At 41.9% G+C, this 18945-nt stretch overlaps 2 protein-coding genes across 2 annotated transcripts in view; one reads left to right on the top strand and one right to left on the bottom strand.

Moving 5' to 3' along the window:
- Positions 1-4320: 4320 nt before the first annotated feature.
- Positions 4321-11129, top strand: LOC135703002 (chitinase domain-containing protein 1). The gene is made up of 4 exons (XM_065224093.1): positions 4321-4693; positions 4753-4933; positions 10262-10865; positions 10927-11129. Exons 1-4 carry the CDS (start codon positions 4427-4429, stop codon positions 11066-11068), a joined length of 1194 nt encoding a protein of 397 aa, XP_065080165.1. The 5' UTR covers positions 4321-4426; the 3' UTR covers positions 11069-11129.
- Positions 11130-11379: 250 nt separating this feature from the next.
- The window catches only part of LOC135703003 (estradiol 17-beta-dehydrogenase 11), a 78933-nt gene continuing 71367 nt past the window's right edge, over positions 11380-18945 (bottom strand). The window contains exon 5 of the mRNA XM_065224094.1: positions 11380-11697. Within this exon, the coding sequence (XP_065080166.1) occupies positions 11395-11697 (303 nt within the window). The 3' untranslated portion in view covers positions 11380-11394. The remainder of the gene's footprint in view (positions 11698-18945) is intronic.

Genomic DNA, 18945 nt, shown 5'->3' with positions numbered 1-18945 from the left:
ACCTATTGCCTAGGTATTTTCAAGATCACAAATAAAAAAACATCAAGACCTTGCATAATCTTCAAGGCTCATGAAATTGGATGATAATTTCTAAGGAACTCATTCCAAGGGTGTTTTGGGAAGAATTGTGAGAGCAAAACATCAAGTGCAATCTGCTTTCAAGGTAGTCCTGAGTAACTCCAGATTCTATGTGTAACGTGACTACCAAGGTAGCTCTGAGTAGTGTTTAAAGTAAACCCTGCACAGGTTTCGAATGGAATTTTAATGAAAATTCATACGAATTTTTGCAGTTAATTCCTAAGGACGACTCTTAGGAATGCCAATGGAATTCTGAGGATAATTTCAAAAAGTTTTAGGGAGAAAAACAATGCCAAACATAATTCCATGGAAATTTTCGGAGAATACTTCGGGAGTATACTAAAACGAGGAAAACAATTAAATCTGAATATAATTCTAAAAAAACTTCAAAGGAACTCGGACAAGAATTCCAGGAGAGTTCTGGCTTGAAACACATAAAAAAAAATTAATAAGAAATCGAAGGAATTTGTTGCTTCACTGCAAGAAACTTTCAAATAGAGTGGAATCCCAAGGGAAGAAAAAAAAAATTCAAAGGGCATTCTGAAATGAATTAATTTAAATTGCTGAGAATTGAATTCAGAGCATGATCCCAATGAAAATTCGAGAAAAAATTGCAATCATGATCCTGTGATAATTTTTAACCGTCCGTTACTTTGTACAACACATCTGAGTTTTTCAATGCCATTTTATTGCCGAGCTACCAATTGATCTGAAACCAATGTGTATTCTTCAAAAAATTTATTTTGAACTTAACAAGCCAACATTTTGATTACAGTAAACCCCCGAAAATGCGAATAATAGGGGAAATGTAAATGGAAACCTTGTAAACGGTGTTCATACTATGTGGGATTTAACGTAATTGGTTACAACATGGAATATCTCCAGATCCTGACCAGATAGAAAGTTACTGTTTCCAAAAAAGTTGTTCAGGAGATCATAACCTTTTTGCTGGTGGACAGTAGTTCAGAATTTTCTCACTGCGTAGCGCTAGCATACAAGTGAAATTATCGCATGTGATATATCGCAAGATCCTGACCAGATAGAAAGTTACTGTCTTCGACAAAGTTGTTAAAGAAGTCAAAGCCCTCTGAGTTTTCTCACTTCGCGGCGCAACTTTTTGGCTCAGCTCTGGTACTAAAGGGTGATACGGTCAAAATTTGGTCAAGGGAAAACGCGTGTAAATCGGTGAAATCGTTTATTTAAAAAATCAAATTAAATTTCTTTCTCAAGTTCAATTAGTATAAAGTTCAGGAAAAATATTCAGTTAGGCTTCCGCTTTTCCAAATCCGAATTGCCGGGCCTTACGCTTGACCCCTGCCATCAGATTTTGTACAGCCACCTTGTCCACCTTCTTCGCCGCAGAAAGCCAGTTTGCCTTGAACTGCTGCTCGCCCTTAGCAGTTTTTTGGTCTTCTTTAGGTTCCGCTTGACAATAGCCCAGTATTTCTCAATTGGGCGGAGCTCTGGCGTGTTGGGAGGGTTCTTGTCCTTGGGAACCACCTGCACGTTGTTGGTGGCGTACCACTCCATGGCCTTTTTACCGTAATGGCAAGATGCCAAATCCGGCCAAAACAGTACGGAACAACCGTGTTTCTTCAGGAAAGGCAGCAGACGTTTATTCAAACACTCTTCACGTAAATTTCTTGGTTGACAGTCCCGGAAGCTATGAAAATGCTGCTTTTCAAGCCACAGGTACAGATGGCTTGCCAAACCAGATATTTCTTTGCGAACTTTGACAGTTTCATGTGCTTGAAAACATCTGCTACCTTTCCCCTTCCTTTTGCCGTATAAAACTCCTGTCCCGGAAGCTGCTTGTAGTCGGCTTTGACGTAGGTTTTGTCGTCCATTACCACGCAGTCAAACTTCGTCAGCATCGTCGTGTACAGCCTCCGGGATCGTGCTTTGGCCGTCGTATTTTGTTTATCATCGCGATTTGGAGTCACTACCTTCTTGTAAGTCGATAGTCCGGCTCGTTTTTTGGCTCGATGCACGGTTGTAGACGATACACCCAGCTTATTTGCGGCATCTCGGAGAGAGAGGTTAGGGTTTCGCTTGAAACTACCGGCAACTCTCTTTGTCGTCTCAGCGGCTTCCGGTTTTCGATTTCCCCCCGATCCAGACTTCCTGGCTGTCGACAAACGTTCCCCAAACACTTTAATTACATTTGTAACGGTTGATTTGGCAACTTTTAGCGATTTTGCCAACTTTGCGTGCGAGTAGCTCGGATTTTCGCGATGCGCGAGCAAAATTTTGATACGCTGCTCTTCTTGCTTGGACGGCATTTTGACAACTGAAGAGTGAATTCCAAAATCAAAATAGGAGCAACATTCTACACACACACACACCTTCAAAATGAGGGGTGTTCAGGTTTTTTAAATGCAAAATTGAAAGAAATACGTCAAGTTGATATTGACCAAATTTTGACCGTATCACCCTTTATCTTCGGTCCCAAGCTTTTTAGTAAACAGGACCCCGCTGTTGTGTCACTTTTTGTCGAGTGAGTGAACTCAAGTCCATCCGTGCACTCGTCTATGTTTGTTTTGATTCGCTATCAAAGTTTGACAGGTAAAATGAGGGGTTCGTGGATTTTCCTATATTTCGAGGGGTGTATCGATTAGCTTGGGACCGAAGAGAGTACCGGAGATGAGCCAAAAAGTTGAGCACGTTTCTTTGGGACCTTCTGGTCTTAGAGTTACTTCTATGGTATGATTCTGTAACTAATTAAAAACCAAACTCTAGGGCTTAGAAAGAGTTTGACGATCCCACATAGGGTGGAGCACTACTTCGGCATACGGGACCCATTTCCGTCATACGCCTCAATAACAATGAAGTCATTCAGCTACATCTTACATCTTATTAAATCATCAAGTTCTTTACTCACGAGTTAAATTAAGATTGATGTAAAATAAATTCTACGAGGATGTCAAATCACCGATTTAAGAGGTGGCGTGCCGAAGCGAAGTGAAGTATGATGAAGTAGTGCTACACCTTAATTAACGTTTTTTTTTATTCTAAAGAATTTGAATTAAAAAAAAATATATTCTTTAAATGAATCAGCTAACATTGCTCAAACCATTACCTAGTAGCTACGCTCAAACCATGCTTTCACTTCCCATTTGAAATTGCATACAATCTGCCTCCAACTTGTATGCAATAGAATAAACGAATAATTCGACAGTGAGCATGCATAAAGGCCTATACGCGATGATCGATTCTCTTCGTCGATTTTCTCTTTTGTTAATAACTCGCTAGATTTAACGTTTCTCGTTGCGTTTGCTGTTGCTTTTGATAGCCAATACAACCTGTTACTACTCTGCATTGAACAAATTCTAGAAAATTGTTTCGCCTAGCTGTAGCAATGCAAAGAGAAAATCGATGAAGAGAATCGATCATCGCGTATTCGCCCTTATGAATGCTCACTGTCGAATTATTCTGATAAGTTCATCGAATTCATCTATCCAATTTAGTAGCCCGAGTTAATTGGAATAATCACATGGCAACCAAAATGTGTTTGAAACCAGTTTTCCTACAGTGAAAAAAAAAATTGTTCGTAATACGTTTCAGAAGATCAATTTTCGAACAATTTTCATAATCAAGAATTTCGTCGTAGCTCACATCAATATGATGAACATATGGGTAGGGTGACTGCAAACTCTTCTCAAGTGTGAAAGAGTTATCTGGTTTGTTCTGTCACATCGTCAGTTTTACCAAAGAGGTAACTCTAAGACCACAAGGTCCCGAAAAAACGTGCTCAACCTTTTGGCTCAGCTCTGGTACTATCTTCGGTCCCAAGCTAATCGATGCACCCTTCGAAACATAGGAAAATCCACGAACTCCTTATTTTATCTGTCAAACTTTCAAAGCAAATCAAAACAAACATAGTGTAGTACTAGACTTTCGACTAGAATGGGGCACGTTAATCGTTTGCTAGTCAAGTAGTGAGCCAATTTAAAATCGCTAGTTTCGAATTGATTGTTGGTTTTACCGCTTCCAGTTTGCCCAAAAAATTCAAAATCATGTGAGCTATGGTGCATCTGTATGTGGTTCACAGTGACAGATGCCCCCTGAAATTTACGGTAACGATAAAGTTAACTGAACATACCATAACGTTCGGGACACCCGGCATCGCGTGTTTACATCTTCCACTGAGTTCATTTTTCATACCGTGGAAGGCAAAATGAATCCACTGCAGCAATAAACCGCATTCATTCCATCACAACATTGCCAATCGGGAGCGTAGACCAGTTGACAACTCGTCGCCAGTTGCACCGTACGTCCGACTCATTAGAGAGTACCGATGTCATAAGAACTGCTTAGAATACAAAACTCGGACAATTTTGTGATAAAAATGAAACACATTTTGGGAATTGTTCTGTTATCGCTAGTGCTAGTTCAGTTTTCCGGTGCGACGTTATCGCCATCGAATGTCAAGGGGAAAGGCAAGAAAGTGAAAGAGCTGAAAGTGAAGCAGGGTCCCCAGGGGACGAGTGTTTTCGATCGGGGTTTGATCCAGGAGGAACCATCCGCCAAGGATATCCTGGTGGAGAGTGGTGCGTATTATGAGGAGACGGCACTGAAGAATTTTAAAGGAAATGTGCTGGGCTATGTGACACCGGTAAGAGAATTTATTCTGATGATTTTGTGATTATGTTATGGTCCTACTTTTTCTTTCAGTGGAACAACCACGGATATGACGTGGCCAAAACTTGGGGAGGCAAACTCAACTACGTCTCGCCCGTGTGGCTGCAGGTGTTAAGGAAGGGCCCGAAGCAGTATGAGCTGGGTGGTGCTCATGATATCGATGCAGGTTGGGTGAGGGACGTTAAGAAGGCCGGGGAAGCGATCAATAATAAAGGTATGATTAAATTTTTAATGGTAAGTAAACGTTGAATTATTGCTTTATGCATTGGCGTAGGAAAGTGGGGGAGTAGGATATGCTATGCACCCCCCTGGTGCTTTCGTTGTACCTCCTGAGAATGAGCCTGATTTAAAGTTTTTTGATTTTGTTACAGACACGAATAAATGCATTCAGTATGAACAGATTTGAAACATTGGGAATAGATTTTTTTCCAATGCAGATACATTCAACTCTCCACAACTCGATATTATATAACTCGATTTGTTAAGCGATCCTTTTATTTTTCGATGTATCGTACTCTCCATAAGTCAATATTTCCACAAGTCGATGCCTCCTTTGATTGATGTTCTATGTAGCGTTAATTTTCTATAACTCGATGTGTCAAAGGCAGACCTTCTGAATTCTGTGATTCTGATGTTAATATCAAAGATACTTTTTTTTTTAAATGATAACTGTTGGTCTTATTGAGTACCCAAGCCCCATTAAACCATGCTCCTAATGTTCTTGGGGAAATGTTCTGATACTTTAAGTCATACCAGAATATCATTAAACAAGTCCAACCAGTCAGACCTTCAGAGAAGTGATCAAAACCAGATAAGAAGCATCAGCTGTTATACCATAGATCAAATCTCATAAGCTTAGGTAACAGTGCCTTCCCGTTTTGGCACAACAACGTCATCAGCTATTTTCTCAATCCATTTTTTAATTTAATCACCAGCCATCCCTAATTCCTAAGGAACAATCAATTAATGTCATAAATTAAGTTTGGTGTGCGATGGATTTTATAGAAAGTAAAGAAACAAAAACACGTATTGCTAAAAACGGGAAGGCACTGTATGTTGAACGTCTATTGTAGGCAATGACCTATACTTGTCAGGAACCAGTACCTTTCATGTGACACACAACATTTTAAGAATTGGCAGTTGTATTGAGTGCCTTTGTTCCCATAAAGTTTACTGTCCTCTATGAAGTTCTACGAATTTTGGTGTAGCTCTTCGTATTTTTATGAAGTTCTCCGAACTTCTATGAAATATCTTCAATCTTCTCAGAAGTTCCCAAAACTTCTGTAAATTTCCCAAATTTCTATTAAATCCTCTCAACTACTATGAAGTCAAATATATTATATTATCAATATGATCCACTCTTTCGCTTAGCTGGTGAATCGAATTTTTTGCTATTAAAGCGCCTCTGTGACCAAAAAGGTTTCCAATATATTTGTTTATCTTCACGAGGGGTAAACCTAATGAGAATTTCTATAATATTTTGTTGGAGGTAGAAACCTAGCAAGCGACGAATAATCGAAGCAACCTACAAATAAATGTATTCTCATAGTCTGAAATAAAATGCCATTCCCAGTTTGTCTCTCATCAAGCTATGACGTATTTCAAGTAGTAGTAAATCCGGTCTACGGCCATATCACATTCAAGAGGTTTTGGGCCCGAAGAAGTTCAAGATGGAAAGATCCGGAATAACGAAGCTGACGAAAGAAAACTACGAAACCTGGAAGCTGGAGTTGAAATTCCTGCTGGTTCGCGAAGGACTATGGAAGTACATCGTGCCCGAAGTCAAGCCGGAAGAGGCTGCCCTGCAGACAGGTCTCACAAGGCAAAACCAAACCGCACTGCTTAATATTGATGCCCGTCGCCAATTGTCGTTGCTCCAGTTCTTGGACTGCCTTGACATCACGGTGACCGAGCCTACGGTGCCAGTCATGCAAACAGTTCTTCTTATTGCAATGCTCAGTTGCCGCACCCACGCGTTCCTCCATCTGCAAGTGCTAGAGACCGTTGCTACGCCTTGCTACAGCCGCAATCCGTGTACCTTTGACAATCGTACAGCCATTGTCGTTGAAATCTACCGCTGCGCCTTTTTGGACGAGTTTCCCGACGGAATCGAGGTTCATATCCAGATCTGGGACGTACAGGACACCGGTGAGCACGATTTGCTTCGCTTCACTGTCTTTCCCGTACCAATGGATCTGGCAGTTCCCCACACCTTTCACGAATGCTTTCTTACCATTAGCGACAGTAACGAAACTTGGGATATCATCTCGTGGTTTCTCAACGGATATGAAAAACTTTCGATTGGCGCACATGTGGGAGCTGGCTCCAGGGAAAGATGCCACGACTGCCATTTCCAAAGGAAGCAACGAAGAAAAAGACGGCTGTGATGGACCTGGTACACAGTGACCTATGTGGACCAATGAGGATGGTGACCCCGGGTGTTCGTCGTTATTTCCTGACGCTTATTGACGACCACAGCCGGTACACAACGCTGTATCTGATGCGAGAAAAATCAGAAACATTTGACGCTATCCAGGACTATGTGCAGAAAATGAAGACGAAGTTTGGCAGACCGCCGAAAGTGCTGAGATCCAGGGAGGCGAAGATCATGACGTTCCTCAAGCGTGAAGGTATCCAGCAACAATTTACGGCAGCATATTCACCGCAGCAGAACGGAGTCGCAAAAAGAAAGAACCGTTCCTTGGTGGAGATGGCCAGGTGTATGCTTTTGGAAGCAGGTATGCATAATCGCTACTGGGGAGAAGCAATCAACACAGCAAGTCATCTGCAAAACATGTTGCCAACGAAAGCGGTTAATCAAACTCCGTACGAGATTTGGCATGGAGTCAAGCCGGACGTTTCGAACCTGCAAGTGTTCGGAACATCAGCATACGTATTTGTTCCTGAAGTCAAACGATCGAAACTCGAATCCAAAGCCGAAAAACTTACTTTTGTCGGCTACTCGTTGCAACACAAAGCGTGGCGTTTCATCAGCATGAAGACGAACAAAGTGACGATTAGCCGGGATGCCCGATTCCTGCCTTCGATGATCGACAAGGGGGAAATTTCCACAGAGGACGAAGGTACGTTATTCTTTCCGTTATCGCTATTCAATCAAAACCGTAGTGAGACGGATACACCGGAGGAGCTGAGACAACCTGAACCAGCAATTGATCGTGAAATCAAGGAAGAGGAAGATCTCCACGGTGTTGAAGAACATTCGGATGAAAGCCTGTACGAAGATGCTGATGAAGCAGAAGCACTCGATGGAGGTGAGTCACAGGAGGAGCCGGTACCAATCCACGTAGAGCAAGATGTAGGTACACAGCGACTATCAACCAGGGTGACGAAGGGTAGTCCACCTCAACGCTACTGTGCCGACAGTCGGGTTGCACATCACGACAATGACGAGCCGCGCACCTATCAAGAAGCTGTGACTGGTCCGGAGAAAGACATGTGGAAGCAAGCCATACAGGATGAATTGCAATCGATGTACGAGAACAACGTGTGGGAGTTGACCATGCTGCCGGCTGGTAAGAAAACCATTGGATGTCGCTGGATCTTCAAAAAGAAAACGGACGAGAATGAAAGGGTCATTCGGTACAAGGTGCGGCTTGTCGCTCAAGGGTTTACGCAGATATATGGAGTCGACTACGATGAAGTTTTTGCTCCCGTGGTGAAGCAAACAACGTACCGGACACTATTCTCCGTCGCCTGCCTGAAGAAACTTCTCATCAAACATGCAGATGTCAAGACAGCGTACTTGAATGGTGAGCTACAAGAACCCGTCTACATGCGGTTGCCTCCTGGATGCACAGCGGATGCAGAAAACGTGGTTTGTTGTTTGCGCAAAGGATTGTACGGGTTGAAGCAAGCCGCCCGTATTTGGAACCACAAATTGGACAAAACGCTGATACAAATGGGGTTCAAGCCGTCCAAGAACGATTGTTGTCTCTACGTCATGCAGAACAGAGGTAAAATCGCTTATATTGCTGTATATGTTGACGATTTCATTCATTCATTCAATTTGCGAGACTGAAAACGACTACAAGGCCATCGTTAATGAGCTGAACCAATATTTCACGGTGACGTCGCTCGGAGATATCCAGCACTTCCTTGGTATCCAGGTCTTCCGTTCCGAGAAACACGTTGCACTAAGTCAGAGAGCCTACATCCAGAAGTTTCTGACCAGATTCGGTTTGGAAAACGCGAAGCCACCCGCTATACCATTGGACCCAGGCCACCTACATCCAAAGGAGGAGATCCCGCTGCCCAATAACCATCAGTATGCCAGCTTGATTGGTGGGTTGTTGTACGTGGCCATGTGTACTCGACCTGATGTTGCAGCAGCTGTTTCAATCCTGGGGAGGAAAACTAGTTGCCCATCACAGGCTGATTGGGTGGAGGCGAAGCGTATCTTGAGGTACTTAAAAGGTACTATTGACCACGAGCTAATCCTGGGAGCCGATTACACGCAATTGGAGGTGTACGTAGATGCCGACCGAACTGGTGACACCAAAGATCGCAAGTCAACCACAGGCTACCTGATCCGGTATGCAGGAGGTATGATTGGATGGTGTTCCAGGAAACAAGATTGCGTAACATTGAGCAGTTCGGAAGCCGAGTACGTTAACGGAGAGCTGCAAGGAGTTATGCTGGATATTACGACTATTCGACGATTTGGGAATCCACACCAAGTTTCCGGTTGCTGTGAACGAGGACAACCAGAGCACCATCAAGTAACTCGAATCCAACTCCAGCGAGCGACGTTCGAAGCATGTTGACACGAAGTACCACTATGCGCGTCAACTGAAGGAGCAAGGAATCATCAGTCCACAGTACCTTCCAACAAACGAAATGATTGCAGACATGATGACGAAACCTCTTCAACGTATCAAGCAAACGCGGTTTCGAGATGCAGCCATGATTCTTTCGTCGAGGAGGAGTGTTGGAGGTAGAAACCTAGCAAACGACGAATAATCGATAAATGTATTCTCATAGTCTGAAATAAAATGCTATTCCAAGTTTGTCTCTCATCAAGCTAAGACGTATTTTCAAGTAGTAGTAAATGCGGTCTACGGCCATATCACATTCAAGATATTTTAATTGTATGCATTTCAGTATATTATTTTATTCGATTAGTGACAAAAATTTTCATGCAATATACAAAATGTAATTAATGAAATAATTTAACTTTTGTTTTTGAAATAAGTGCCATATTTGCGACCTTCATTTGGATGATTTTTCAACGCTAGATGGTGCGTGAAGCAATATTTTTCGGGCCGTCATTGAAATTTATGGAAACGGCATGAATGGATCATATTGTTAATATGATATATTTGATGAAGTTCTCTGAACATTTACGAGAAACATCTGTTCATCCAATGAAATTTGACACAGACTACCTTTCGTGTTTTTGTTATAGTTTCAAATTGAAACAGTCCAACATTTAAACTGGATGGAAACGAACCAGAAGACCAAAATATCCAATTTAAATGCTTCTACCAATCTTGACCTTTTTGACATCCATCAATATTTGCAGTCGTTCCCCGAGTCTTGTTCGACAAATTCACCGACAAGGACTTCTCCCAGCTGCTGACGTACAGCGAAGAGCGTACGATAGCGGCCAAACTGATCCTGCACAGCGTCCGAAAGTACAAATTCGATGGCATCGTCCTGGAGGTGTGGTCGCAACTGTCCGCTCGGGTCGACGATGAGTACCTGGTCGGTTTGGTGAAGGAAATCTGCGAAACCTTAACCGCTGCGAGCTACGATTGCATACTGGTGATTCCGCCAGCCCGGAAGGAAACCTACGATCTGTTTTCACGGAAACACTTTGAAACTTTGGCTCCCGTGGTGACGGCATTCTCGCTGATGACCTACGACTATTCCAGCGTTCAGCGACCGGGAGCCTGTGCCCCTCTCTATTGGGTGAAGAATGCAGTGCAACACATCTGCCCGGATAGTGCGGAGAATGTGAAGGAGAAACGAGCCCAGATTCTGCTGGGTTTGAATCTCTATGGAAGCGATTACACCCCTAACGGGGGACAACCGATTGTGAGTCACGAGTATATGGGATTGCTGAAGCATCTGAAGGGGCATCTCACGTTCGATGAGCATGATGTGGAAAATTTCTTCGAAGTGAAGTGAGTGTCAATTCAATTCTATTTAGGAGGACTTCAGAACTAAATAATTTGATCATTTCAGAACATCGAACGGTCGCCATATGGTATTCTACCCAACGTTGTTCTCCATCAACGAAAGACTGAAGCTGGCCAGGGAGCTGGGAACGGGAATTTCCCTGTGGGAACTTGGACAAGGATTAGACTACTTCTACGATCTCTTCTAGTCAGATTTCACCATTCTTAAAATAAAACGCATTTTCAAGACTTTTCGTTTATTTGAAAGTACTTTAAGTTTTAAAGTAGTTACAAAACGTCTTACACTCTAGGAAGCCGGTAAATATTTTTTTAGCTTTTCCGTATTAGAGATAAAATCTTATTTTTTTTCTTCAAAAACCGCTCTTTTGAACTGTTACTATAAATACTTTATATATTAATAGCAAAATAAATTTTTTAACACGTTCGACACGAATCGAAAAACCGAAATCGGGAAGTAGGTAGCCATCAGTAATAATTTAATCAACGGAAAGAACGACGAATGTGCGGCCAGGGCTCAGCCAGCAGTGGCCTTGCCTCGTCCCCGGAATCCCATCATCGTTTGAGGACCTTTCATGATGCGGTTCATCAGCTCCCAGCAGACCTTGGCCGGGAGGAGGCACTTCAGGGGCAAGAAGACGCGTACGTTGTCCGGCAAGGTGCAGTTGACTTCGTTCTTCAGGATCGACTTGACCATGCTGTCGGCGACGTACTTCGGTTCCAACATTGGCAACAGTCGGGGTTTGCAGCCGGCAAACATCCCGGTGTTGATGTAGTACGGACAGACCAGCGTCAGGTGGATGTTGTCGTAGCCGTGGGTCTGAAAGAGGGATAAGATTGGGTAAGTGGTTTTCTTTAAAAATGATTGCTTGGATTTGACGCCCGTTAGGAGTTGCGGTCAATATAAATGGGATATGGTTCAGGCGTAACTATACCTCTCTCGCCAAAGTCACGAGTTCAAATATCATCTCCAGATAAGTCACGAATGACCCAAGAGTATTAAATTGACTAAATTGACCTCACCAAATAACGATTGGATACGATTTGCGTGAAGCTTTGCATAATTGTTTGTTAAGGCTAATTATTAACATTTGAGCTAAAATTCGGCCATTTTGAGTCCTGCGAAAAAAGTCAATTCAGTCGTTCTACAATGTTATAAATAAAAAGCTTACTGGTATAGTCTGGAGCGTAGATAGAACACGAAAGAAAAAGACAATAAACCATTACATCGCCTGTAAGGTCAACTTCTAACATTCGTTGCGATGTTCACGAACAGAGGATGATAGGAAATGGAACTAACATTCATTGTAATAAATTTTTGGTTTGCGTGTATGTTTTGGATAGCTGTGGGATGGGACATAGTACAGTACTTGTTCGCTAACTGGGCTAACAGCGCAGTCCAGTTAGTGAATGGCACTCGGTAACTGGGCTACAGCGTTGCCAGATTGTTTTAAAGCTTATCGGTATCAAAAGTATTAAAAAATCGGTATATATCGCTATTTACTATTTATTTAATTTTATATTATAGCCGTTTTTGAAAGCGAATTTTTTTAACGATGGTGACGACTGGGATTTAAAGGGAATTGCTTTGTATGACGGCTTTCTCAGTCTTAAAGCACTTTTTATTTCATTTTATTTTTTTTTAATTATTGTTGTTCTCAAGTGGTGATCAAAAATGCGACCAAGTAGTGTTTTTTCTTCAATTAAATATCTTTAAATGAAACCAAAATTTGGAAAACGATTGACAATAATGACAAATAATATTTTCCCTTGAAAAAAGCCACAAGCTATGGCCGAAAAGAGTCTAATTTATATAAATTCAGGCTCTTTAGGGCAGATTACATCGTAGTCGTTGCAGTGTTTTAAGACTGAGAAAGCTGTTAATCAAAGCAAAATTTTAGCTTTTGAACTATGATCGGAAAATTCCGGATGAAAACCCCGGGAAATGTTTGAATTAGCTTCTGAAAGGAGCTGAAAAAACATCCAGAGAAAGACGAATGAAGCTCAAGAAAAGCTGAGAAAACCTCCGGGAAACTTCCAAGACACGAATTTAGAAACTTGTGGCGAAAATTTAAATAAACTATCGGAAAAAAAACGGATATCACATCCAACGGAAGCCAGACAAGTTTCGGACATCGGTAATAAATTTTCAGAAGTAGCCATTTCCAGGGAAAGCCAGAAGAAGCTCGGAAAAACCTTCCAATAGAAGTCGAACAAAAAACCTTTGGCTTATGGTCAAACTTCCAGAAGAAGACCAAAGAAATTTCTGGTAGAATTAATTGAACTTCCTGGAGAAGACGAAAGAAACTTCCTGGAGACGCTGGCAGAAACTTCCTAAGGTAAATTGGAAGAAACATCTGAAGAAAGTCGGAAGCCAAAACGCTTACGGAACAGTCGTAAGAAACAAGAACATAATTCCGAATGAAAGAGATTTCGGGGGAGGGGGGGATGTTCTAATGATCCAGAAAATTTTCCTGATATTCAAAAAAACATCCCTGAAGACTCTGAAATTTCCCTGAAGTTTTCGGAACATTCCTGAAATGCAGGAATGGAATATTCCATAATTTCTCGAAATTCCTAAAAAGTTTTTGTAATTTTCCTGAAACTAGGAGCTGTTTTGGAGTTCTCTGGGCATCCTCGAGGCGCAAGAGCCCTGATTATAATAAGACTACCGGAATATCTCTGATCATCTTAGAAGGTCTCTGGACTTTTTTAGAGATTTACTTTAGATTACTCTCACAATTTTCATGAATTTATTGTAACATCAGCATTGAAGTTCTCTGATCTTCCTGATTTTTTTTTACTTTTTAAAAGTTATCGACACTGCCATTAAAAAACATAAAACATCCCATAAAATGTTATCACAATGATCTAATGTTCATGTAACTTCCCTTACGTTTCCTAAATTTACATGAACATTGCTGAAGTTTTCGGAAATTGCCTGAGTTTCTCGGAACTCCTTTATAATTTCAGCAATTTCATTGAAATAAATTGATCTGCCGTGATGTTCTCTGACTTCACTAAATTTCCTGAAAACCATTAAATTTCCCTGAAGTTCTTTGGACTTGTGAAGTTTCCAAAATATTTATGATGTTTCCTTAAGTTCACTGTAGTTCGCTGGACTATTGTGAAATTTCCGGGTTTTGAATTTTAAGAGAAGTTAATGAAGCTTTAATTTATCGAAACTTACACAAAAGTCTGGACTTTTCTGAAGTTTCAGAGCTTCTTAAATGTGCCTGCAGCTAGTGTGGATCCGCAATAAAAATCTGATAGCATCCTTGAAGCTCCGGGAAAGTTAAAAAACTGGCGGGTGAAGATGAAATAATCATTCGAGCGAATGCTGAAGAAGCTTCCAAGGTAAGGTGGAAGAAAATTCCAGGGAAGTTGGACAAAACTTCAGGAAAATTAAAAATGAATAAAAACTTCCGGAAGTAAAATAAAGTTTAAAAAATATTTCTCGATTGCCTAGGTATTACCGGAAAGAGCCATAGACTATTTATCGATTGATGGGTAGCCAAAAACGGTGAGAGGAGTCGAGTTTCGAACGCCTTTGGATACGGTTGTGTATTAAGTGTGTTCTCTGTTTTTTGCGTGCATTCGCTTTCATAGTTTTCGGCTGCATTTGCCGGATTAGCGCTGGCACTCTGCCTCCCGGACGGTTATACGTATGTGAGTGGTGGTTTTCTCGCTTTCCGAGAAGTTTTAGAATCGAGAAAGAAAACATGATTCATCATGTTTGCAAGCAACACAAGATTTAACGCAATCTGCGTTGTTTGATTTTTTCTCCCGGTCCAAACATTTGTGGCATCGCGAGTGATAATTTTAATTTTAGTTTATTTACGCGGTGATGATGTTGGTGCACTCGCAACTATTTTTTGAAAAATTAAGTGTTTTCGAACGAAAGTGTACCATAAGTGCTTCTGAACGTGTTTCGCAGTTGGGTGTGGTGAAATTCGTGCATTCCCGTTTGATTTTGGAAATCCGTATCACAAAATTGCCCACCGATTCCTTTTTTTGCCGTTCGACGACGACGGGTGTGCTTCCGCAAGAGTAACGTTTATTGGATCCGTTTCTTTGCACAGGAGTGTTTTTTTTTTGTAACTAGCGTAAGTGTGCCTGCGAATTGCATCGAGTGACGGAGATTGTGACTAAGCTGAAGGATGTTTCGCTGGATACGCCCAAGATTGGACCGGCGGTAGCTGGTGGCCGTGAACGGTTCCTGGGGAAAGCACTAGATGCGAACCTCCTCCCAGATCACCATGGCAATACAGGAAGTATCACAACAAAGGTAATTGCTATTAGATATTTTGCAAACAGTGACAGATAGCGGACATGAAGAACCAGTGGAGGTGCCGGGCAAAGGTGTTTATCCTAGACAAATGGTAAGTTACAAATTCTCTGTTGTCGTTGTCGTAGGCTCCGTCATAGTCGCTGTCGTAGGCGCCGTCGTAATCGCCATCGTAGTCGTAGGCAGTACCGTTGGTATATTTAAAATTAAACATCAACCGCTGAAAATATGAATTATCGCGTATTTCTGTTGTTCATTACATTCCAAGTGAAATTCGAGAACGTAATTTCATTTGAATAGCTTGTTTAACCAGGTCTTAAACAATCGTCACGTCGGTCATAGCTTGTTATGATTGTCTGAACCATGCGTAAAGAGAAAATCGAAACAATGAACGTCGCGTGAAAGTGGATCTTAACTAGGGTTACCATATGGTATCCTAAAAGAGGACATGTCCTCCTTTTTCAACATTTTTTGACATGTCCTCCTTTTGCCTCAAAATATCCTCCTTTTTAATCCTTGAATATTTTTTATAAATAAATTATATACATGTATTATAAATTCATTTTATTTTGACGCAACCTCATCCTATTTGAAAGGTTTTGAAGTTATTAAACTGACGTTTTCATGCAAAGCAGTGCATTAGTTCATTTCCAAGTATGTACAGAACCGAAGGAAAGGAGTGGACTGGCTGGTTTTGAGCCAAACGAACTGTCAAAGCCATAGTCAACCGAGCATCGCCTATCTTGATTCCATTGGCAGTTTTGCCAGAAACCTCCTAGTCAGAGGTTGCCAAGGCAGTTTGTTTTGAATCTGCTTCGTACACGAAAATTTGTTCATTAGATTCTACTTGCCTACTGGAAAACAGTGAACACTTTTTCATTGACAGAATTTCGGGTTCAAACGAAAAACTGCTCTTGAATTTCCAAAAAAATATGACGTCCCCTTTTCCCTTAAAAGAATGATGATTATAATCGAATTGATGACGACTACACTACACTACACCTTTTGAAAATCATAAATTTTGAGTAAGTGCATATGTTTTCAAAACGTTGGATAAAACTCGTTGTCCTCCTCCATTGATGATATAAAATATATACTTTGTCCTCTGGCTTGCTTACTGAGGAGAAAGACGCGGTCCCAGATCCTTTCATATTAAAAATTTAAAATATCGCTTGTTTATCGTGTATTTTGTAAAACTTTTCGTTGTCGTCGGTGCCGGGTTTGAATAGTTATAAAAACTTGAGTAACGCTATAATGTGATATGAGAGGCTCGGTGGCCTTAGATCAACCGTTTTTGCTTACTGAGCAGAACATCATGAGTCTAGTCTCAGGCCCATCCACATTCAAGATTCGTCAATGATTAAAAAGGAGCTCGTCTGCCTAGTGGCAGACGTTTTTGCTTACTGAGCAGAGAACCGTGGGTTCAATCCCAAGCTTCTTCGCGTTATACGATCGTTAGGACATCAATTCAGCTTATCGTTTACCAAAACGAACCCTGCTGCTAACCCAACCCTCTTTCCCAACATCCCTGTGATTCCTCGTGGAAGTGCAGAGGACTCCTCGGCTTCCATCAAAGCGAGTGTCACGTCAACACATTCCTACCCATTCCTTTCTTGACCTGCGTTCAGGCGCGGCTGGCGCTGGTATTGTCTAATTCGAGATCACCAGTTTTTACACATTGAGGATGATTGCTAGTCCCAAGCATCGTCTATTGGTTCTCTGTGTAATTACAGCTGGTCTGGCAATAACAGAGTAGCAACCGTTGGCGGTCAATCATGCTCATGCATGCTCATGCTCATGATGGGTAGCCAAAAACGGTGAGGAAATGCAAACATTAATCGAAAGAGTATCAAGCATAAGGCATCTTAGAGATGATTGTTTAGAATTTTGAAGGTTCAAAAAATATGAGGTATTCAAAAAGATACAAGTCTCTCACAAAAATTTTCTCCGAAATTCGAGCTCGGGCAGGCAATAATAAGTTTGATTATTAAAAAAAAAAACGGTATAAATCGGTATAAAATTTTAAAAATCGGTATATCGATATCTAGTTTGGAAATCGGTATATCTGGCAATGCTCCTGGGCTGGCTTGTCAAACGTCAAAAAACACTGAGGGGAACTCCAATGGATTGTTTGATAAACGATAAAAACATTTCACGTGCATAGAATTGAAACAGTGTAAAGTTTGTTATTGTTATTTTCGTAGCATTAAAATTTCGCTAAAAATCCTTTCAAATCTGGATTTCAGCATAAAATGAAAATAGTTTCAAATTTATGTATCTTAAGGTGAAAGTTAATGCTTTTCCGTTGATACTGACTCCGCACCCGTTCGAACCACACCCAAATTCAAAATGCATCAATACCAACAACCATTGCAAATTCGCAAAATGGGAAGTATTGAAATTTTGACAAATACAAAATTATTGTAAAGTTATAATAATTCTACTACTGAAATGACAATTTCAATTCCAAGATTCCAAGGACAGGAAAGTCCTACTGAAGTTCAGGGAAGTCTTGGCGTAGTTCAGGGAAGGCCTGCCGAACTTCAGGAAAGTCCTGCCAAAGTTCAGGGAAGTCCTACCAATGTTCAGGAAAGTCCTGCCAAAGATCAGGGAAGTCCTGCCAAAGTTCAGGACAGTCCTGCCAAAGTTCAGGGAAGTCCTTCCGTAGTTCAGCGTAGTCCTGCCGAAGTTCAGGGAAGTCCTGCCGTAGTTCAGCGAAGTCCTGCCGAAGTTCAGGGAAGTCCTGCCGTAGTTCAGAGAAGTCCGGCCATTTCAATTCTTGGAAATCAGGGTTGTCCTGATGAAGTTCAGAGAAGTCCTGCCGAAGTTCAGGGACGGCCTGTCGAAGGTCCGGGAAGTCCTGCTGAACTTCAGGGAAGTCCTGCTGAACTTCAGAGAAGTCCTGCTGAAGTTCAGAGAAAGCCTGCCGAAGTTCATGCAACTATTGCCGAAGTTCAGGGAAGTCCTTCCGAAGTTCATGCAACTATTGCCGAAGTTCAGGGAAGTCCTGTTGAAGTTCAGAGAAGTTCTGCCATTTCAATTCTTGGAAATCAGGGAAGTCCTGCCAAAGTTCAGAGAAGTCCAGCCGACGTTCAGAGAAAGCCTGCCAACGCTCAGGGATGTTGTGCCGAAGTTCAGGGAAGTTTTGCTGATGTTCAGGGAAGTTCTGCCGAGGTTCAGGGAAGTATTGTTGAAGTTCAGAGAAGTCCTACTGCAGTTCATGGAAGTCCTGCCGAAGTTCAGGGAAATTCTGCCGAAGTTCAGGGAAGCTTTTCTGAAATTTAGGGAAGTCCTGCCAATGTTCCTGGAAGGCCTGCTGAACTTCAGGAAAGTCCTGCCAAAGTTCAGGGAAGTCCTTCCAATGTTCAGGAAAGTCCTGCCAAAGATCAGGGAAGTCCTGCCAAAGTTCAGGACAGTCCTGCCAAAGTTCAGGGAAGTCCTTCCGTAGTTCAGCGTAGTCCTGCCGAAGTTCAGGGAAGTCCTGCCGTAGTTCAGCGAAGTCCTGCCGAAGTTCAGGGAAGTCCTGCCGTAGTTCAGAGAAGTCCGGCCATTTCAATTCTTGGATATCAGGGTTGTCCTGATGAAGTTCAGAGAAGTCCTGCTGAAGTTCAGGGACGGCCTGTCGAAGGTCCGGGAAGTCCTGCTGAACTTCAGGGAAGTCCTGCCGAACTTCAGAGAAGTCCTGCTGAAGTTCAGAGAAAGCCTGCCGAAGTTCATGCAACTATTGCCGAAGTTCAGGGAAGTCCTTCCAAAGTTCATGCAACTATTGCCGAAGTTCAG

This window comes from Ochlerotatus camptorhynchus, unplaced genomic scaffold (assembly GCF_037179485.1).
Source record: "Ochlerotatus camptorhynchus isolate MF236.1 unplaced genomic scaffold, CSIRO-AGI_Acam_v1.1 ptg000204l, whole genome shotgun sequence".
In the NCBI taxonomy this organism is placed as follows: domain Eukaryota; kingdom Metazoa; phylum Arthropoda; class Insecta; order Diptera; family Culicidae; genus Ochlerotatus; species Ochlerotatus camptorhynchus.
Note: the sequence above shows the minus strand (reverse complement) of the source record. Positions and strands in the feature narration are given on the sequence as shown.

What these genes read in the sequence shown, in the direction of transcription:
- LOC135703002 (XM_065224093.1), top strand. Translation starts at nt 4,427, where the DNA reads ATGAAACACATTTTGGGAATTGTTCTGTTATCGCTAGTGCTAGTTCAG. An exon ending in TGCTGGGCTATGTGACACCG is followed by an intron (nt 4,694 to 4,752) that starts GTAAGAGAATTT and finishes TTTTTCTTTCAG; the next exon opens with TGGAACAACCACGGATATGA. An exon ending in GAAAATTTCTTCGAAGTGAA is followed by an intron (nt 10,866 to 10,926) that starts GTGAGTGTCAAT and finishes TGATCATTTCAG; the next exon opens with AACATCGAACGGTCGCCATA.